Source organism: Anastrepha obliqua, chromosome 4 (genome assembly GCF_027943255.1).
Source record: "Anastrepha obliqua isolate idAnaObli1 chromosome 4, idAnaObli1_1.0, whole genome shotgun sequence".
NCBI lineage: Eukaryota > Metazoa > Arthropoda > Insecta > Diptera > Tephritidae > Anastrepha > Anastrepha obliqua.
Window position 1 is genome coordinate 102,639,515 of NC_072895.1, and position 23,374 is coordinate 102,662,888.

The window sequence follows — 23,374 nt, forward strand, 5'->3', positions numbered from 1 at the left end:
TAGCAGCGTTAGCAACAACGGCCTTCGGCTTTTTTTTACAATAAAGTTACAAAAAAAGTAAACGATAATTTTTGTTTCAATTTCAATCACTTCAAGTGAACTTTTATTCCTAACTTTTATTGAGAAATTTGTATTTGTGAAGTTTAAAAAAATGTAAAAAAAAAAACGCTAAGCTAAACTTAATAGTTTAACGCACAAATCAAATGACTGCTCAATCTGCTCAAATCTAATGAATATTTTTTCGCGTTTTTCATTAATGTTGAGTGGAGTATTCCTGCACTGAACGGTACTTACTCGCTACTTGTCACAAATGATTCTTATTGGCTAATCGGCTACATTTACGTCTTAACGTCTAGCAACAACAAGTCTTAAGGCGTAGTTACTCCTAAAGTCCAGTTACATGCGTGTGTGTAAGTGTATGCTTCACTCCTACAATAAATTAAATGACGTGCTCTGTCAAGCACACTAAAGTCATCGCTCGTTGTCGACTATCTCATCTAAAGATGGGCCCAGGAAATATAATATGTTGGTTTGACGTGGTGGGTCCAGAGGGCAAAGCGTGCTATATCATGTTTCATATTAGTTCTTAATGTTGATTGGGTATTGAATAATCAGCAAAAATAAATTATTGTCTACTTCTTCTGCAGTGAGTGATTAGGGAATTTGCGATTTTGTAATAACCAGTTGAAACCTGTTCTAAAGTGCGCGCTATTTAGTAGTCAAATTTGTAAATTTATGTATGTACATATATATACATATATAAATACAGTCGTTGAAAAATACTTAAGAATGATACTCAGTTCTCTCCATTTGAAACTTTTTTTCAATCAAACGACTTAAATGTTTTGCATATTAGGTTTTATTTTATAAATTGAAAATGTTTTCAATCTGTAACAGTCTTTTTATCTTAAAAAAATATAACTTTTTTTATTTCATATACAAAAGTTAATACAATTCGAAAATTTTTCAAGAAAAATATACCTTCAATACGATGAATTGAAGACACGAAAAGCAGCCCAGTAATTTTGTACTATATCCATCATTTTTGATTACTTCTTCAAGCCGTCGCTCAATACTTTCTACAAGCTTGTGGTGTGGCATCTTTCCTTTGGAATCGAGTACCAAGCCTCCTCAACTGCGGCCCACAAATCATCAAATTTTTTAAAATGTTTGTTAGCGATTTTGACCTTAACGTCATTCCACTAATTTTCTATTGGATTGAGATCAGGGCTCTGCGCCGGCCTATCCAGTACATTAATTTTTTCTCTTCTGAGCCATTGCTTCACTGTCTTTGCAGTATGCTTTGGATCATTGTCCTGCATAAATGTTCAATTGAATGGCATCAACTCGAAACACAAATGGCTCCATTTTATTCTGGAGTATATCCAGATACTGAAATCTATCCATTTTACCAACCACGCGAACAATCGGCCTAACACCATGCCAGGAAAAAGCTCCCCAAATCATGATGCTTCCGCCGCCGTATTTAATCGTCTTTTTTGTGAACCTAGGATTTTGCGCTTGATTTTTTGGACGACATACAATATTTTTCCCATTTGGTCCCATCCTATTTACCTATTTATTTTGGTTTCTTCGGTCCAAAGTACGTTTTTCCAAAACTTTGTCTTGGTGGGCTTTTGCAAAGGCAAGTCGGTGTTTGATATGTCTTTTTGAGGGTCATTAAGTCGCCTTCCTACAAGATTTCTGGACACCTGCAGACCAGATTCTTGGTTTATTTCAAGTTTATTTGCCGTGCCGATTTAGAAGAATCTGTTTTGCTCTTGCGTATCATAGCTCTATCCACACTAACATCAGTTTTTCGAGACTTTGATTTTCTTTCCGTTTTTTTGCTTAGATAGAATGAATCTTTCTTAACTAAATTAAGAGCATTATAAACCATTTTCCGAGAGCACATCATCATTTCAGCTATTTCTGCATAGCTTTTTCCGTTTTGACTCATACGATATATTATATAAGAGCTCTTTTCTCCGGGGTGCAATGTTTTTCGCGTCCCATTTTTAGTAATAACTTTAAACTTTTATTTAAGAAACAAAAAATTATACTAAAAATAACTGAAAGTTTTAAAGTTTTATATTAAAGTTTTACTCTCCGCTGCACAAGTTAAAATGCGCTATTTTTGTGTCGTCTTCAAAACAGCAGTAAGCATAAATAAAATAGAACACAAAAAATTCCATCGAAAAAAAACGGTAAATTCCTCGCATAAATGCAAGCTTAATAACGGTAATGAATGTAACCAAACAAATTTATTTGATCAAAGCAGAGTTCGTACTAAAAACTTAATTTATCATATAAAGTTCACATTTGTCCTATATATATGTCCATGGCTGTATATATGTATATATATTTATTTTTTATTTTATTGCGATAACCCAAGAAGGAAGTGTGGTTAATTACCACAGATTTAATGTTTGTTCGACGTATAAATTAACAGTAGGGGCAATTGTTATGTCCGTGTCATGTGCAATACCGTAATCTAAATTACTACAAAAAGCTCGAAATAAATACCGACCGCACATATATATAGTGTATATGTACATACGTACATATGTTCGCACGTGCAAATGTGTGTTATAATATTAACAAAACAAAACAAAAAAAAAACGCGCTGTGTCGTTCGTGTTTTAATTTGTTTCTTTCATGAGAAATTATAAAAAAATAGTAATGACCAAGAAGTTATATGTCAAGCGTTTGCTGCGTACTCATAACTGATAAAGTGAATTAGTTGAAACCAGTAAAGAGCAGTGGTTTTATTTTGATATCTAATCACCTCGAAAATGCTTAAGTCAACGCTTTCCAATTGTGACAATTGCATTGGGTGTGTGTGTTGACTTTGAGGAATTCGCCAGTTTATACCGGCTTAATAGTATATACAGTGTACGACAAAACTAAAGCACGAAACTTCCCATACCACCACAATCAGAAAATAAACTTTCCAACAAATAGTAATGGCAAATCTTTTTATTGTATTTAGAAGAGGGCACATTGGTTATTGTGTAAAAAAAAAATTATACAATAAACTTCATTCTAAACTTAAATATTAATTCAAACATAAAAGTAGTATTAAATATGCCGCGACAAAACTAAAGCACATTGGTATATACTTGTAAAGAAAAGTTGGTTCTTCTAATATTTCGTAGCGAAGCCCTTGTTTTTCAATACCGCTGCACATCTTCGTGGCATAGACTCAATCAAATTATTTAAAACATCTATGGAAATGCTTTCCCAAGCTCGTTCTACCTGAACAAACAGGGAGTCCTTGTTTTTGCAGTTTTCGCGTTCTATTTTCCGATCTACAATCTCCCATAGATTCTCTATGGGGTTGAGATCGGGTGATTGTGCAGGCCACTGCAATACCTTAATTTTATTGGCAACAAACCATTCTTTCACACATTCAGTGGCATTTCCTCCTCAGCGTGGGGCAGCATAATGGTCTGGAGAATGTCTTTGTACACAAATCTGTCCATTATGCCATTAATTCTATGAATTGGACCCACTCCATTGCCGGAAAAACAGCCCCACACCATTACGCTGCCTCCACCATGCTTTACAGTACCTTTACAGTAACATGGGTTTAAACGTTGCCCTTTAGGTCTGCGTACAAGCTTCAGTCCATCAGAATTTTGGATGTTGAACTTGGATTCATCAGAGAAAAGGACGGTTCGCCACTTGTTGATGGTCCAGTTAATATGCGCCTTCGCGAATTCGAGTCGTGCTCTCCGATTCTTTATTGAAATGAAAGGTTTTTTAGCACTTCTATACGTTTTGAAGCCACCTTCGACAGTTCTTCGCTGAATGGTTCTAAGGCTAACGGGCAATGATAATTCACTTCTCAGGGATCTCGCCGATATAAAGGGGTCTTTCTGGACCTTTCGGACAATTAATTTATCCTCACGAGTAGTTGTTTTTCGGGGCCTACCACCTGAATGTTTGGTTTCAAAGGAGCCGGATGACCGAAAACGACTTATTGTGCGGGAAACTACGCTGTGATGAATCTTGAATTTTCGAGAAATATTGATAACCGATTCACCGCCATTAAATTCATCTATAATTTTTTCACGTAATACCGTATTATACTTGTTTCGGGCCATTTTTAACGTTTTTTTTTATTTCTTTAGCTCGAAAATGTAATAAATGCCGCTAAAACCACGCAATAACACTGATAATGTTTTGCTTATGCTTGACGTATAATATTTTAAATCCTAACGGTTCTCATTAATAACTAACTGCCAGCTATGGATAGAAAGAGGGAGTTGTGCTTTAGTTTTGTCGCAGCAAGTTTTTGCACGTGCTTTGTTTTTGCACATAACAGTACTATTTTTCCGTTAAGAAACTGGAATATTGTATTTTTGTATCATATATATTTGTTATTATCAGATTAAGAAAAAACAATTGAAGGATATAACCATTTGTTGTCTTTTTTTAACATAAAGAGTTCAAGAGGGACTTCGTGCTTTAGTTTTGTCGTACACTGTATGTAAATACATAATTTTATAATAAAATAAATGAAAATATAAAATTACGTACGTACGTTGGCTGGCGAAAATATTTGCCATGGTATAGTAAAAGTATTGCTTCACAAAATTCAATCTTTAGTACAGATTTGAAATTTGGCAGAGTAAACCTATATATTGATTTCTCTCTTTTTTTTCGTAAATACTCAATTTTCGGACATCTTCGAGTATTTGTTTGCACTGTTGTGAAGTATTTGCACAGTGAAGTCACTTGTAACTTTGAATAAATTTTTGAGTGAAACGTGTAATAACAAACATCAGCTGTTAGTAAAATATTACAGCACGTTACATATATATTTGTGTGGCTCTATGCGCCAACTTGGCACTCTCGGTATTCCTGACATATTCACATATTCACATATTTTCCTTCAAAATTTTCAATTTCGCGATAAAAATACATCTTATGAATTTCGGAAGCGTCGTACTTGTGTATGTGTATATTTATGTATGTGCATAAATTTTAACTTGTAATTTTGTTTTTATATGTATTTATAATATGTAGCTACTGTCACCTGGTAATGTAGTAATATAGGTGCCTGCCAATTAAAAATTTTTTTTTTCAGCCATACGAACCGATTTCAAATACTTCGCCATCCACACAACAGCGTGACTTTAAATTCGCACGACAGAGTGATTCGCGTCCAAATTCGCCGACATCATCATCTCAGGGGCCTGGCGAGAGTGAGCGCGGACAATATCCGTAAGTATCGCTAAAGATTTCCATATACATACGAGTACATACTAAGTGAGCTGAAAATGCACAGGGTGAACCAAATAAACGTTTCTTATGAACAAATTATTTTGATGGCGCCTTTCTACTTGGAATCTCTAGACTCAATCAATGTCATATCCTACGCGTTACTGAATTAAAGGTGACGCAAAATTAATCACTCTATCGGAAAATTTATAAATTTTTCCAAGTGACGTTATATGTCAATCATATTTGACGCTTGACGCGTAAAGATCAAAATAAAAATACACTTAAAATATTTTTTTTTTTAATTTTATTTAGTAAAAAAGTTATTTGAAACAAAATTAGATAATTAATTTTGTGCCAACTTGTATCAACACGTTAGCTGCCAACTACGGGATAATTCATTGTCTCATTTCCTGCCATTGTTGTGTAATTGCGCCGAAATTCTTAGAATATCAGGCGTAAAAACCAAAAGTGGGGTTGGGTTATATTAGTTTGGGTGAAAATAAATCTATTATTATTACGCAAAATTTTTGCACAAATATTTAGAAGTGTTTTATGGTCGTTCATAATAGAGTGTAACAATGCACTCAGCAAACTGACTACTCATAATCACTGATTTGGCTCCAGGACATGAGGTACACGAAGGAAACGAGAATACTTTTATGCCAAAAAAGGGATCAGAAGGGCTATTTATTGGAACAAGCCCATTTTTCGGCTTTAATAAAAATGGTAATATAAAACAGGAAACCAAAAAATGGATCCAAACTAAAATCAGGGAACATTGGAACGGCACAAGCGGCCTTATCACTCCAAAAAGTTTTTGAACTTCAATGCTAACAGAGCAAAATCTGCTCTAACCCTAGATAAAAACGGCCTCAGATTACACTGTGGAGCACTTACAGGCCACTTTGCCTATAATAAACACTTAAACACAATAGGGTTGTCCAGTACAAGATTATGCAGGTTCTGCTGTCATGAAGAGGAGTCGATGGCACACTTAATCACGAACTATGAGGCATTAGGCCACAGGAGACACAGAATCCTGGGCTCGTACCTACTAGAAGAGGAATACCTACAATTGTTCGATTCCTCGGTATACTAAATAATTATAATTAAGTAATTAGGGGCGCACAATAGATCAATCTGGTCGCAGTGCATAAAGGCCTTAGCCTAACCCGTACAACCATTACCATTTACCATGGTCGGCCATTAGCTCCTGGGCGATGCTACGACTACTAACATGCCGATAAACCTCGATTATTTCTGTGATTTTATCGACATTTTCTTTAACATCAAAAATGCTTGAATGGCATCGACGAAAGCAAAATTTCACGTAATTAGCATCGGCACCATAAACACTAGGCCGGGTCGATTTGTGGGGAGGCAAAAAAATCGCCCATTGCTTTGTGAAAATCATATTCTAGGGATCAAAATAAGAAACTTTGCCGAAGGAACCATACCTCTAAAACGAATTCTGATGTCCCCCAATTTGGGTCGAACTTTTAGTGTCTTTTGTGGGGAGGCAAAAAAATCGCCCATTGCTCTGTGAAAATCATATTCTAGGGATCAAAATAAGAAACTTTGCCGAAGGAACCATACCTCTAAAACGAATTCTGATGTCCCCCAATTTGGGTCGAACTTTTAGTGTCTTTTGTGGGGAGGCAAAAAAATCACCCATTGCTCTGTGAAAATCATATTCTAGGGATCAAAATAAGAAACTTTGCCGAAGGAACCATACCTCTAAAACGAATTCTGATGTCCCCCAATTTGGGTCGAACTTTTTAGTTTCTTTTCTCATGTAAAGGCCAAAAATGGTGATATTTTGAAATGATTGTATGGGGAACCCCCCAGGGGAGTTCCAGGGAGTAACCACTGGCATGGGTGGATCGGCCGTCCAAAGTTAGTGGGGATCGGTCATACATTTGGACTCGATTGGAGCACTCTAAATGGGTCAAAGTGGGATTTTTCGTTCGTGTTTATTAAACACCATTCACAATTTCAGCGACCTGGCTTATATTTTCGTCTTTACCAAAGAGGAACTGTAAAATGTACCGGATTTTCTCTTTGTTGGCTTCCATTGTTACTGTAACTCACTCAACTGAATGGAGCAATCAAAAAACAGTAAAACAATTTTTTTGGTGTGAAATGTCACCTTGACAACGAGCATAAACTTTAAATTGTTTGATCGGTTCATTTATTTATTTAAATTTATTTATTTAAAGTTTTTTAGTCAAAAACACACAAGCGTTCCTACTGACTATTGCCTTAGTGCTAATATAAACAATATATTAATAGAATAACAAAACAATCTAAAACGAAAATATAACTTAATTAAAAAAATACGATTACATTAGCGAATTAAATGATGTAGCAAAGAAGAGAATTGATTTTTAGTTATTGTAAAATCTAACGATATGGAATTCGATATCTCATTAAATTCGCGTAGATTCCGAAAAATATGTAGGTGCATTGGACTCAAAATTCGTTTTGAATTTCTTGAGATAAAAAGAAAAAGAGCTTCGTAAGGTTTTTGCGAAAGAAACGCACAATCAATGCTACCTTGAATTAAGGAGTTATATACGTCCAGCAGCATCAAAAATGCGCTAAATGAAAAACTGTTTTTAGAAGGGAAAACATTAGAAATAAATATAAAAAAATTGTATACAATGTTGATTAGTACTTAAACTTTATAAACAAATTTGTTTTAAGTTTTCTTTACCAAAATCAAAGTACAATGAAAAAAAAGTTGCTCCACGGTCTGCATCATTTCTCCTTTAACTGTTGATGAATCTTGAAAAAGTAAAATCTTGCAAAATAAAGTTGTTGTTATAGTTTTTCGAGCCGCATTTTTGAATTTCGAAAATTTTTGCAATTTACGGCATTTATAAAAAAGAGTATGCATTTTACGTCATAAATGTCACACTTTAATTACAATATGTTTATTAATTTTTTTAATAAAAATATCGAAAATCAAATTTATAGAGAAAACACTTTCGAATATTTGAAAAAAACCGCATCAGAAAATATTAAAAACTGTATGAGTTGTCATGCAGATCGTGCCGGAAAAAGTAGTTTCGAGAAAAACGATTTTAAAGTTTGAGGTACAGGAGCGCGCGGACCGCTCTCTACCTAGTTAATGGGCTGTAGAAGCTATAATATAGGGAATTTTCGCATGAAAATGTTACAATATATTCCTAATACTTTCGAGATTCGAAATATCGATTCTATACTTTCGAAATATCGAAAAAAATCGATTTTTTGAAAATTCTGGACGTATGTAACTCCTTAAATTAAACACAAAGAAAGCTATAAAATTGTCCTTCTGTATGCAAGCGGCTTTAATCCAATTAATAGCAAACGGGAGCAATAAATGAGCTTACGCACATCCTCTTGGTTTCTTATTGAGACACAATTTTTTACGAGATATCGATCAATACAGCCATCTATCGAGAAAATATTGGATTTCTCTTTCCTCCAAACTAATATAAACAGAAAATTTATTAATAAATGAAGAAAGAAAGATTATTCCAAGTCAGTAATACAATATGGGGTTAAGTCAATGTAGCCCAAAAAAAGAATTGCTAAAAACTATGGAAATTTCATTTATATTATAAGTACAGAAAATGGTGGTAATAATTTAAAAATAAAAAGGCATGCAACATAAGATTAAAGAATAATATAAAGGGATTTTTAATAAGAGGTGTTATTTTGATATTCAAAGAAAAAAGCTATTTTTGTATTAATATAAATGATCGGATGTTTATTTCATTATAAAGAGGAAGAAAGTGGAAAATAGCATCAGGCAAATGACCACCACGATCACGTTTACAGGACAATATCCTTTTCATGAAATTTTCCATAACCGAATTGCAAAGTGGCTGCCCTATGTCCTCGATAGCCTCACGAATTCCATCTTTGAGGTCTTGAATCGGCCCTGGGCTGTTGGCGTAGATCTTCTCTTTTACGTGGTCCCAAAGAAAAATGTCACAAGGTGTTAAATCACAAGATCTCGGTGGCCAATTGTGATCACCTCTGCGAGAGATAACGCGGTCCGGAGACTTTTTCCGTAAAAGATCAATGGTTTCGTTGCTTGAGTGGCACGTAGCGCAGGTCTTTTTGAAAATACACGTTGTCCAGATCAATACCATCCAATTCCGGCCATAAAAAATCGTTAATCATCTCTCGATAGCGCAATCCATTCACCTGTAATACCTGTTATTGGAAAGCGCTTTATTATTATGAAAAGATAGGAAAGTATAATGAAAAGAAAAATATATAAAAAAGTACAATATAAAATGATAAAACGCAAATAAAGATAATAAAGTAATAATAAGTATAATAAAATAGATAAAAATCTTTAAAAAAATGGTGAAAAGAAATAAAAAAAATTTCAAAAATTATAAACCTTCCATAGGGTGATTTATTATGAGCAGACTGTACGTACGTAGTATTTGAAAAGGCTGGGCTGACAAGTGGTGTTTTGCGGGTTGGGTACGTAATGCTGTATGATACAATATTTTGTTTACAAAATGCTGTATACAAAATTCTGTATTTCAGAATTCGGTATTATAAAATTCTGTATACGAAATTCTGTATTTCAAAATTCTGTAAAAAATATTCTGTATTGCCGAAATGCTGTATTGACGAAATTCTGTATTGACGAAATTTTGTATTGACAAAATTCTGTATTGACAAAATGCTGTAAGTAAATGATAAGAAATTCAACAAATTTTATAAAAAAAAGTGCGCACTTTTTTTCTTCAGTTTCGATAGAATCCACCGTATTTTTTGCGTAGAACTCGTTTTCGCGTGGGCGACCTTCGGCCGCGCTTCAAAAAAATAACCCTCATCAGTCCAACTCCGGCTACGCAATCCACCGTATTTTTGCGTAGAACTCCTTTTTTCGTTGACTTTTGTCAACACAAAATTTTTTCAATACAGAATTGTGTTAATACAGAATTTCGTCAGTACAGAATTTCGTCAATACAGAATTTCGTCAATACAGAATTTTTTTAAGACAGTACAGAATTTTGTTTTTACATAATTTTGTAAATACAGAATTCTGTAAATACAGAATTTTGTCACTGCAGAATTTTGTTACGTTAATTTACAGTATTTCGTACGAAAAGAATTTTGATATACAGCATTTTGTAGGGATCCCGTGTTTTGCGATACAAAAGCCTTGATTTTTTCCAAGGTGAATCTATTAAAGGGGGTATTGCTAAGTCAGCTGAGTTGTTTTTTTTCTTTCGCCGTGTTCATGTGACTGTCAGCTCAGAATGAATCAAGGCGAATTCATTATTTGTTTTCTAATTTCACAATACTTTGCTTTGACAATCAAACGTACAGAACAGTGTTGTGGGTCACCACCTTTAATTAATGCGCCTTGATTTTTTCTATATTTTTTTCTAAATATTTCAATGATTGCTACAAAGCCCAATTGACGTCTTCCATGCCAATTAATTTCGAAAATATTACAATGAATAAACCTTATTTTAAATTTTAAAAAACCTGTCTAAACGAAATATTATAATTATCAAACGTCGTATTGAGAAACCCAGTCATTTAAATTGCATTTAATAGACTCAATATTTAGTTTCACGTCCGACATTTCAAAATCGGAAATATCGCAAAAATAACTTTATTTTTTTTTATGCTGTAGTTGTATTGGCATTTTATAACCTCTAAATAATATTTTTTTTATTGTTACCTAATCAAATTCTTGCGTCATTTATTTCCCGTCATAGTTGTTCCATTTGCAAAACTCTTTGCGCCGCCAACAAAATGGAATGGCTCTCCACTAGCGCGGAGCACATGAACTCGCATGCCATGCACTTTCCCTGCTTGCGTGGGAGCAACAGTAATGGTCGTGATAATGCCAGCTTAAGTGGCAACGGCGGTGGTAGCGGTGGTTCTGGCAACAACAACGATAACAACAATCGTGTACTCGCTTGTAAGGATTGTGTGAACTATTTGGCGCGTCAGTGGGAGACCATGGATGCTGAGCGTGTGCCGTTGGAGCATAGAAGGTATATTAATATTTCAATTTCTTTTCTTTTCTCTTTCGCATATTACATTTTGATTCTAATTATATATTTTTCTATTTGTAGATATAATATTCCGTCGCCCATGATCACTTCAAGCTCACCCAATGGCTCACGTCATGGTGGCCTAACTATAACTACACCCCCGTCCACGCCATCTGTGTCTTCAACACCTGCCAGCACATCGATTTATTGTTTCCTATGTGGTTTGCATTCGGATTTGACATTGGCGAGGGTGTTGTATGCGAGCAAAGAGGTAAATTGGGTTAATAACTTTGGTTGCAAGAAGCCGTTGAAACGAAATTTATTAAATTTCCTAAAGATTTAGTTGCATTGAGTTGAATGTTGAATGTTGAAAACGAATGTTTTCTAATATAGTACAGATCGATTCTAAGATACCAGGCATAGAAAATTTAACAAACTAGGGTTTGTCCTAAACTACCGACTTCTCTAAAACTAGTTCTGGATGTAAAGTGGGACAGAGTTGCCACCTAAATTTCGGATCGATAGTGCCGTTATTGTCCTTTAAGTATACAAAAGTTAATGGAAATAGGAAATGTGTAGTTGGGATAAGCTCAAATCTTATTGCAAAGGCTAGCAATGTTACAACCGGTATTATCGCGACGTAAAAATGGACGGCTTGCAGAATTTGCTAGCAGTTGTGGACGTACTGGTACTGGTACTGGTATGCCAGTGTCACAATTTCAACCATACTTTCACGAAATACCGAAAAATAAATGTTTTTGGCGATTTTGGCATCGATGAAAATCAAGTTTAGAGGCTTTCCTGATGCTCTTAATTGAACTTTCACAAGTCTGCCCAGTAGCTATGCGTATCATAGAAATCATTCATTGGTTTTTACTTGTAGCGGGTTTCCTTTGTAAGTATTATTTAGCCACGCTAATAGGGGAATATGACTAAAAATATGCAAAAATATAAAGGATGATTTTGCAAGTTCGCCATCATTTGAAATTAGTAGAATAGCCAAATTCTACTGGCGACAATTGTTGCATATGAGGTTTATTTAAACATATTTATTCATTTATTAGTAGTAGGTTCTCTTCAAAGTAATTCTTGTGCTAGAATTTTCCAATCTAGCTTTTTCCAATCTCCTAAGAATTACCGTTATACCCTTCTTGGTATAGCTTAGAGCTCTCCCAGTGAAGCGCTTTTTATCTCCTCAATTATGGCAAATCTATGACCTTTTATGGGGGTTCTCAGTTTTGACAACAGGAAAAAGTCGTAATGGCTCAAATTCTGTGAATATGATGAGTGTGGCATGATTTCGTTCTTATGAATTCTTTGATACATTTTTCGATAGGTGCAAAGCGAAATCACAACCCGTCTAACTAAATATGCCACATATAGTCAAAACTGTAAAAACGTGGACACGGGACACGGCAAAACAAAAAAAAAATTAAAATCGAATGTACGTTGTTCACGAAATGTGAAAAGTTAAATTACTTTTTGAACACCTCGCGCCAAGGCGAATCTACTAAAGGTGGTATCGGCAAATTAGCTGATTTGTTTTTTTTTTCTTTCGCCGTGTCCGTCCATGTGACTGTCAGCCCAAAATGAATCAAGGCGAATTCCTTTTTAGTTTTATATATTACTTTTCCCATACTTTGCTTTGACAGTCAAACCTATAAAATATTCTTGGTCTAGTGCTACCACCTTTACCATTTACTTCAAAAAATTCAAATTTATCTAAATAAAGAGAATATTCACAGATTTTTAAGAAACCATTTGCGTTTAAAATATTGACTATTCAATATGCATAATTGTTGTTTTAATATTAGCAGTAACTCGGTTTATTTAAGTAATAACGGCAATGACATAATTTTTAAAATTCAAACAAAAAGTGGGACCCCTTATGTGTACCTACATATTTCGTTTTTTTTTTCATAACTGAATCGACTGAAAAGTTAGTCTTATTTCTCACAGTTTACCATTGACGTTGCAAGTTTCTAAAAGTGAAGATGAATAAGTAAACATCGAGAACTGATGGTGAAATACCATCCCGGAGGGAAACTTGTGCGTCAAATCACGAAAAATCCCATTATTTTCTTAGAAAAAATGGTACTGGAAGAGTTTTCAAAATAAACACAAATGTTATCAAGAGAAATTATTATACATTTAATAAAGGAGAACCCGAAAATCTCTGCACTTAAGGGGTTATACGCAGTTATGAAGCAAATAAAAGACGGGTTGTCATTTTAATATGAAAATTTTTGGCGGTTATAAAAGCATCCTTCAAGAACGTAACAAATTTTTTTATTTATGAAAATGTTGATTATAGAGCGCGCTGCAGGCGATTTCTGGAACCTCCTTTAAAAAAAGACGATTTACGGTGTACATCGTAACTCAGGATTGGATTATCTGAAATCAAAAAACCAAACAAATTTTGTTAATATATTAGATTGTCTAGTAATTAATCGTTCGGCTAATCAAAATAGTGAATTTTCACAAAATGGCAGCTTTTAAAAGAAATGATTTCGATTTTTACGTTAAAATTTGGCCGTAAATTGATTATAAAATGAAAAATAAGTATCAGATTTACAAAAGGAACGATTAATTACTAGAAAATGTATCTTTAGAGTTTTAGAGATATCGTGTACACCGACTTGAAAAATGCCTTTTTGAAAAAAAAAACACGTTTAAAGTTTCAATACCTACCTTAAAACGTGCCGAGGCATCTCTACATATTTAGGTATAACTCCGAAAGTATTGCTTAGATCTACTTCAAATTTCGTGCGTATACTTTTGAATATATGTACATTACAAAAATGCAATAAAAAAATCGATTTTTTTGAAAGTCATAACTGCGTATAACCCCTTAATATTACTAAATCACTTAAAAATTCGTCAATTGTAGACGTACTCCCACAAACTATCAGAAATGTTCTGCACAGTAACGAATACAGAGCGTACACTCCTAGAAAAAATTCCCTTTGAAGGATTTATGTGAGTAAAAGGTTGAACTACGCTAAAGGTTACGTTAGCAATCCAAATGAATTTTGGAATTTTTGTTTTCACCGACGAGTCGAAATTCAACAAATTTGGGTCGAATGGCCGCAGTTTTGTCTGACGAAGGGAAGGTACAGCACTCAATCCGTCGAATGTGGAAGGTACTGTGAACCATGCTGGCGCGCATCCCATTCTCCTCAGAGCCCAGATCACACTACCATTGGGCACTTGTGGGCCTACATTGAAAAATAATTGCGCAAGCGGCAGGTTAGTGGTAAAAATGACATAAAATCAGTCATTGAAGAGTTATGGGCAAATATTCCAAGAGATGCCACTAAAACTCTAGTAGACTCCGAGCAACGACGTCTACAAGCAGTAATTAGTGCAATGGGATACTGCACAAAATATTAGTTCATAAATTTTCCTTTATTTCCATATTTACTGTCCCGCTTTATGTTTGAGTTGTAAAATTAAATTATTGTTTTTGTTATTGTTTACTGGAACACTTTCAAATAATTTAAATATTCTATTATTTTCGTTTAAAATACTGAGTTGAATAGTCTATATGGGCTGCTACCTTTTTGGTTGAACCGTTCTCAAGTTATAAAGAATTGAAATCCGAACAAACAAGTGTCCCAGTTTATTTTTGGTTTGCTGTATATAGCAATGTCAAACATTTTGTTCCTCCTAAAGCCCATATTTTAGTATATCGGAGTCCATTATATTTAGTTAAACTGCTGTAGTGTCAAGAATAAATGTTTTTTTTTTGTATATATAATTATTGAAAAGTGCGCCACTTCGGCGTATGTGCAAACACTTCTTAAAACCTAATAACAAAGAAACCTTATTCACTACACTTCCTTTATTCCGAGTAGCCGTTTTTTGTTTTAACAGCATCGTTATGATCATAGCATTCACTTTTCATGAGTTCCACTATCTCAAAAAGTATTGCGGCCCAGACATTTAAGACAACATCTATGCTATGGGGTAAATAGTAACTGTTTTCCAAACGGAAATTTCTGCCGTCCTGAAAGTAGCCGAATGGATAATCGAAAGGAGATGTAGCGGGAACAGATTGGAGTATTCAGCGACAGTCAGGCTGCACTGAAGGCCCTGGAGAACGCGAAGCAAACCTCAAAGATTGTTCAAGAATGCAAGACGAAGCTTAATTCTGTCGCTAGACAGAACAGGCTTGTCTACTCATACGGGTTCCAGGACACTCCGGTGTTCAAGGAAACGAAAATGCCGATGAATTGGCCAACCGTGGATCCACAAGGGCAGAGCCAATAATCGGAATCAGTTCCACAGGAATCATGAATTGGATTAGCGATTATGTATGCAATTTACATAAAGAGTGATGGTCCGGTGTAGAACGCTGCAGAACTGCAAAGTGTTTTGTGACAAGTCCGAACAGAAAACTGTCAAATTTTCTACTAAGACTTGGAAGGAAAGACGTTCGGTTGATGGTCGGAATTATTACAGGACACAACCCATGGGGTCAGCATATGACCACCATTGGAATCATTGTGTTTGTTCCAGTGTGTTTGTCTTGCTTGGAGGAGGCAGATAGCACTGATCACTTTCTCTGTTAGTGTCCTGCCTTTGCTAGAGCAAGACTAAGAGTTTTGGGTTCCGATGTCGTGAGATTGAGTAATATTCGTTCTCTAAAACTGGAGGATATATACAGATTTACCAAAGAATCTGGAAAATTCTCACAGGACTAACTATCTCTATCTCTGTCTCTATTCTTTCCTATCTCTTTCTCTGATACTTTTCTCCTTTCCCTCTTGAATATCTACTCTCAGAGCTCTAAATACAATGGGCTTTTTAGCCTGAGTGTTTTAAGAGCTACCCAATCCCTTGGTGCTCCTTGGCTCGACCTATTCTTAATAAACATGGCAATGCATTTTTTACACAGCATTTCTGCATACTTAAACAATTTTCTGTTGGTTGTGACGTGAGGAAACTAGCGTTGTGTAAAAGGTCTTTCAAAAGACGCATCTAGATGTTGTTTTAAAATAAAACATGTAAAAATTCATATTCTTTCAGATTTCACTATTTTTACTCAAAATACGGCTCTTAACAATTACATTTGAAAAATTACATCATTTAATTGTCGTCCACCAAGAGCACGTCTACAAGTAAAATCCACCAAACTGATCGATTCATGACTCCCTAATTGTTGAGAACGTCGGGTAATCTATGTTGAAGGTTGTTGTTTAGCAACACTTAGCACTACACCAGCAATATTCTCAACAGAACGTCCAGTTTTTGGTCTGCCAGTACTTTTTCTATCCTCGACAAAACCAGTTTCTTGAAATCTTTTCACCAACCTTTAAAATGCCGACGAATTTTGTTATATGTCGTTCTTAAAGCGACCATTTTCATAACAAGTTTTAATAATTTTAGCGCGTTGTTCTATCGTGTAAAATTTTACATCTCTCTACTTGACAAATGTCAAAGATGACTTAAAAAACGACACCGTTTAGGAATTATTCATTACGGACATTTATGCGTCACTTTTGTTTAATTATCCTAGTAATAGTACTTTTTTTCTCCTTGTTCACTCCTCTTGGAAGCATAGGGCCTCGACAAGATTCTTCCATCGTATACGGTTCTGTGCTGTTGTTTTTGCATTCTCCAAGTGTTTTTTGGTCGACCGCGACCTCTGCTCCCTTGCGGGTTCCAGTCCAGAGCCATTCTCGTGATGCTATCTGGTGGTTTTCTCAATGTGTGACCTATCCATCGCTACTTTCTGCGTTTGATTTGCCGAAGGATGGGTTCCTCGTTCGTTAATCTCCACAGTGCGTCGCTACTGATGGTGTTTGGCGAGGTTTGGTTTCTGCAGATGATGCAGAGGAATTTGTTGTTGGTAGCTTTTAAGTTATAGAAATTGTTTTTCGCTTATGCATTTTTCTAAAATTCATTTACAATAAACAAATTTGCATAAGTTAAGCTGAAGCGCCTACTGGGTACTTGGTGACTACAAAAACCTAAAATTAAATGTTTAACACATAGATTTCATATTTCTCATAGTGAATATTTTTTATAAAATTTTAAAGCATTTTAGCCATGCCTCTGGATTTTTGTATTGTTTCCATTAATAATAATATTTTTTCACTCCACTTCTGCAGGGCTCTCGACCATATTTTCCACATCTACTCAAACACAATTCGCTGCCAAACGCGGAGCAACTGCGCAAGGATTACTCGGCTCTCGTTTGTACATTCTGCTATCACTCCATGTTGAATCAGTGGCGCAAGTAAGTTATTCTGTTTCTTCTTCATTTTCCATTCGCAATTTACTTAAGATAACAATTCATTTTTATTATGTTTAACATTGCTTTTCTTCTTTTTTGTGTTTTTGTCTTTTCTTCTTTTTTTTTTGTTTTGTAGGTATGAAGCTCAAACGCCCGCCATAGCGCCAACCGAACGCAAATACAATTGGCACGATTATATCTGCCACTTATGCGGCATTACGACATACCGAAAACGTGTACGAGCGCTGCCCGTTAATGAGTTCCCATTTGTTAAAAATCGTAAAAATGGCGATGGGCTGTTGTTGGAAAATGGTGAATACGCCGTTGTTTGCTTGGACTGCTATGAAAGCCTTAGGTAAACTTGAACGTTCTTTTTCTCGCTTCATTTTAATATCTATCCTGAACTCTTAAGTAAACAATTGTTCAAGTGTTAAAATATTACACTACACTGAATGCAATTATTGTATAATTCATTGCAAAAAATGTAAGATAATGACACACAAACACACAAAACCAACCAAAAAACAAAAGCAAAAAAAAAAAACAAAGAAAAAACGTGTAACTAATTTTCCATCTGTTTGCAATATACAATAGATACTATTTATCGCATTTGTATGTATTTGCATATGAGATTAGTTTGAGTTCTTAATTTATTTCCTTTGAATTTATTTCGCATTCATTTTTTTATAAATAATTATTCGTATATTAGTAACTAAATTCATACGCTACCCAGCTACTAGTTTTCGCGCATGAGCTCAAATTCAGCTGCACAAGCGAGCACATTCATAGCGATTCTTTTCTTTGTTCATATGCACACACATACACACATGTAAAAAATTGTACATGCATTCGTTGGCACCAGCACTCTGCACACATACATAAAGCAAAAGCAACAACATTGCATGTACGCAAATGTCAATTTCAGACAACAAGCCTCGCATCATGATCGTTTTGGTGTACCGATTTCTAGGCGTGGATATAACTGGGTGCCACAACCACCACCACCCGAGGACAGCCCGGATGTTGCAGTTGCACGTTTGCCGTGTGGAGAGCGTTCCGATCGATTTGTGAGTATAAGTAGTTTATTTTTGGCAAGAGATTTGTAAAGTAGTGCCACAAACATTAAAGCAAGAAGTAGTTTTTCAAAGAAAATGAAGATTGGTTAAATGAAAGGTAACTTTTCTGCGGCACTATAGAATAATTTTCCAAAAAACAAACGTTTTTGAAATAATACGTATTATCAAAGACATGAATTTTAGATAAGTATAGTAAAAGAAGAACAATTCTCGATTCAATAACCCTCGAGCATTAAACATTCGTCTAATAGACTACGTACGCCTGCAGTTTTGCGAATTCGACATAATCCCGTCACACCACCTCACTAACAGAACTTTAATAATCAGTTAAATAGAAATAAAATTAGTGTGGGGAAAAAGAAATCCCCACAGAATTATATTTCGTTAGCGCAGTGAAAAAGGAATTGGCATTGAATTAGGGGTACCATGCTTAAGACGTTATAAGAAAGATGTAAAGGGTTTTTCAATTGGTGCGGGTCGATTTTGGCGCCCTGTGGCAGCCATTTTGTTTTGGTGACATCTCTCAAATCTTTTGTTTATTATTCAGTTGTTTATGCCAAAGCATCATGGCAAGTTACACGATTGAACAGCACGTTCAAATGATAAAACTTTATTATCAAAATGAGTGTTCATTAACGCAAACGTTGCGTGCATTGCGCCCATTTTTCGGTAGACGTGGTGGCCCTTCAAAGTCGACTCTTCAACGTTTGGTGGCCAAATTTGAGACGAACGGGGTCAGTAAACAATCAGCCAACACCAGTACGTTCAAGGAACGCAAGATCAGCCGAGCACATTGCCGCGGTACGTGAAAGTATACAGCAGAACCCGAGGCAGTCTATTCCTCGCCGTGCACAAGAACTTGGCCTTTCGCAGACTTGGCGAATTTTGCGTCGGGACTTGGGCCTACACCCGTACAAGATCCAACTGACCCAGGAGCTCAAAGTTGATGACCATAGACAACGCCGTTTGTTCGCTGACTGGATTTTGGGCCGGCGGCGTCATTGGTCCGTACTTTTTTGAAAACGACGTTGGTGAGGCGGTCACCGTCAACAGCGAGCGCTACACAACAATGATAACCAATTTCTTATGACCCATATGGAACCATATGGACCTAGACGACATGTGGTTCCAGCAGGACGGCGCTACATACCACACAGCAAACGCCATTCCATTCCATTTCAACATCTACCCGCCCTTATTGAAAAACCCTTTATTAAAATTTTAGCTTCATTGCATATGCTAGCATATCTAGAAAAGAGAATTCGATTATTCCTTTATTTATTTCTGTTTCTGTGTTTTTGTCAGCATTGGTCTATTTTTTGTAACATATTTGTCGTTTTATTTTCAAAATCAAAGAAAAATTCTTAAGCTTTCGCAAAGAAATGATTAAAATTGCCGGATTGTGTCGGAGCTTTCCAACAAGTCTATTTAAAAAAAAATTAGCAAAAAAACATGTCTCGGGTTGTTTCGAACCTTTTCAACAATAAACATTCCACATTCTACAGAATCACCGGCTGAAAAAATAATAAATTTACCGAATTGTTTCGGAGCTTTTGAGCAAGTCAATAACAAGAAATAAAATAAATAGCCAAAATAAATTTAAAATCAAAGAATAGTCAATAAACCTTACCAAAACAAAAAAGAATAAAATAAAAATTAAAATTTTTATTTAAAATTAAATAATTATTTTGCTTGTGTAAAAAAGAAAAATTGAAAAAAGAATTGAATTGAAAAGAAATTATTATCCCTTAGTAAAAATTCAAATTTGGCAGATAATTTCGTGATTAACCTCTTTGGTGCATTTGACGTCTGAGACACGTCATGCACTTGTTTGCCCTGGTAGCAGATGACGTGTTTTGTTTTTATTAATTTTTTTTTGCAATTCCAATTACCTGAAGTGTACTGTACCTATGAATTCTTACGTACAATTACTGCTTTTACATACTACTCCAGCAACCAAAAATTTAAATCAGACCACATGCAAATATTTTCTCAAATAAATCCGTACCCAAGGAGTTAAGCACAGCAATTAAAATCAAATAATTTTTTTTTATTTGTTTGGAATATTTTTTTTTATTTTTAATATGTTTTTAATTATTTTATTAATTTTTTAATTTAATATTATTTTTTTTATTATTTAAAATAATTTTTTCTTTAATATTCTTTTTAAATTTTTAATTTTTGTTTTACATTTTGAATTTTTTTTAATTTTTTTTTTTTTTATTTTTATTTTTAGTTCTATTTTTTAACTTTTTTTACTAAAAAAAACACTTTTTTAATTAAAATTTTTTTTTTTTAATTTTTTCAATATTCTTAAAAATATTCCTCGGAAAATTTCGCTTTTCAGACATAATTTATATAAGCAACGTAAAAGTCTATAACAACTCAAATAGCAAAGAGTTCCCAATTTCCCTTGAGATATGCAACGCTTTTTATATAATATATTTTTTTCTATTTACTATTTCCTCTCTGTTTTAGTTTCTGTAGACTCTTGCGTTCTTGTGCAGATTTAGTATGAGAAGACCTCTAATGAAATTTTTTGTGAAATAATTTTCTAGAGCATCTAGCGATCTTTTAAATGCATCGTTTAAAAAAAATTCTCCATAAAGAGTCAAAAGAATTATATTTTGAGGGAGACCGTGAAACTGCAGGTCGGCTTGAAACTGTAGGTCCCTCCATTTGTGGAACAACATCAAGACGCACACCACAAATAGGAGGAGGAGCTCGACCAAACACCCAAATAGGGTGTACGCGCCAATTATAAATATATATATATATATATATTAGGGCGGGTCGATTTAAAAATCGCTCATTGCTCTGTGAAAATCGTATTCTAAGGATCAAAATAAGAAACTTTGCCGAAGGAACCATACCTCTAAAACGAATTCTGATGTCCCCCAATTTGGGTCGAACTTTTGTTAGGGGCAAATTTTGAAAAATCCCACTTTGACCCATTTAGAGTGCTCCAATCGAGTCCAAATGTATCACCGACCACCACTAACTTTGGACGGCCGATCCACCCATGCCAGTGGTACACCCCCTGGAACTCCCCCTCAGAATTCGTTTTAATGGTATGGTTCCTTCGGCAAAGTTTCTTATTTTGATCCCTAGAATATGATTTTCACAGAGCAATGGGCGATTGTTTTGCCTCCCCACAAATCGACCCGGCCTAATATATATATATAATGGGTTAAAATAACTGCAAAAAAATACCTCGTGAAATTCTGCTTTATATGTATGTACAAACTAAGCACTTCGCTCAGATAAGTATTTTAACCGTTTTTTCCACTTTCCTCTATATTACGAATGCTCGACACTTTTTTTAAATGGAGGAAAACTCCCAAGGCCATCAGCAGAAAAAATATGTCAAAAATGAACGCAATTTTTGAGGCACTTGAAACTTGCACTTTGCAAATAACAAAATTTAATGGACCACAAAACTGCTTACTCGAACTTTTTCCGGAAATTCTGATTAAAAAGTTTAAAATTTTTATGGAAATTTATAAAAAGTTTAAAATTTTTATGGAAATTTATACAAAGTTTTAAGCTTTGCTTTATATGGTTTGTGGTATAGTATAAACTATAGTTTTATAAAAAAGATAATTGAAATTAAAACATAGATAAAGAAATAGTCAAAACTTGTCAATATGTGGTGTGCACTTTTTTTGACGCTGACATATTAATTTATTTTCAATACTCGGTGAATGCTTATAACTAGAAGGCCTACGTAACCCAAATAAATCTAGGATTAATACGTTGTGACACAATTAGGATTCAAAAGTAAAAATATTTTAAATGTATTCTATATATTATTTCTTACCATCTACTTTTTCGCATTCACTTAACATTGTAATTTTTGTTTTTTTGTTTTGTTTTCATGCTTTTTTCACTCCAGCCCATCAATACCACCCTCAGATCCATATCCACTAAGAAGATTGCATCGCCAAAGCAGTGCGAAAAATCGAAAGATGGTAAGTCAAAAATAAAAATGAATAGTAATACCCAGCTAAAAATATACACATTTAGCATAATGCTGAATGAAATTCGATACGTGAAAAGGTCATTTGTGTACGCTTAAGTAAATCAAAAGTGCAAACAGTTTTTCACAAGCGAACAATTTGCTTCATTTAACATTTGTTTATTTGAGCTGGGGAAGCCGTTGCAGTACAATTACTACCCTAAAGTAGCTGATATTTTCAAATAGATATACGGCTTACTTTCTAACGGCTTTTTATTATTTTCCGTTTTTTTCATTCGTTTTTCATTCAATTGGCTGGAAGTATTTATGGCAACACTTAATACGCACCAACTTTGTTGGCTGTTTTTCTACATTAAGTTTATAAATACTTACCAGGTATTATGTGTTACCAAATCTTTAACTTATGCCGGTTTAATTTCGAGTTACCAAGGGAATTTAATATATTTAGATTTTTCTAATTTTTTTTAGGTTTTTCTTGAATGGCTCGAAGGTATTTAACTTATAGGCGATATAATCCTTAAAGGTTCACTGTAAAATTATATGCTATTAACACGAAACTAGCAGTTCTCCCACACCGCATTCGCTTTTAAATAAAAATTTTCTATTATTATTATTGTTATTAGCCTACTGTATGCTGCGACCAAAAGAGATCTATTGTGCAAAGGTACCCTATATTTATGCTTTTTACAGCACATTCCGGAGTTTATTGTTCCACAATTTATATGAATGCACGACAATACCACCAAGTTCTTGTAGTCTTTTTCTGCTTATTGCAGGACATTCATAAAGAATGTGTTCTAAAATTTCAGAGAGACCAATT

The 23,374-nt window shown here is 34.6% G+C and overlaps 1 protein-coding gene across 4 annotated transcripts in view; it reads left to right on the top strand.

The window, feature by feature from the left end:
* LOC129246442 (uncharacterized) overlaps nucleotides 1-23,374 on the top strand; it is a 66,472-nt gene that overhangs the window by 21,485 nt on the left and 21,613 nt on the right. For 3 of the 4 annotated variants that reach the window (XM_054885278.1, XM_054885279.1, XM_054885281.1), the window contains 7 exons: nucleotides 5,096-5,232; nucleotides 10,977-11,258; nucleotides 11,340-11,529; nucleotides 17,375-17,502; nucleotides 17,636-17,854; nucleotides 18,425-18,566; nucleotides 22,471-22,546. In XM_054885278.1, the coding sequence (XP_054741253.1) occupies nucleotides 5,096-5,232; nucleotides 10,977-11,258; nucleotides 11,340-11,529; nucleotides 17,375-17,502; nucleotides 17,636-17,854; nucleotides 18,425-18,566; nucleotides 22,471-22,546 (1,174 nt within the window). The remainder of the gene's footprint in view (nucleotides 1-5,095; nucleotides 5,233-10,976; nucleotides 11,259-11,339; nucleotides 11,530-17,374; nucleotides 17,503-17,635; nucleotides 17,855-18,424; nucleotides 18,567-22,470; nucleotides 22,547-23,374) is intronic. The other variant, XM_054885280.1, reaches the window with a different exon arrangement.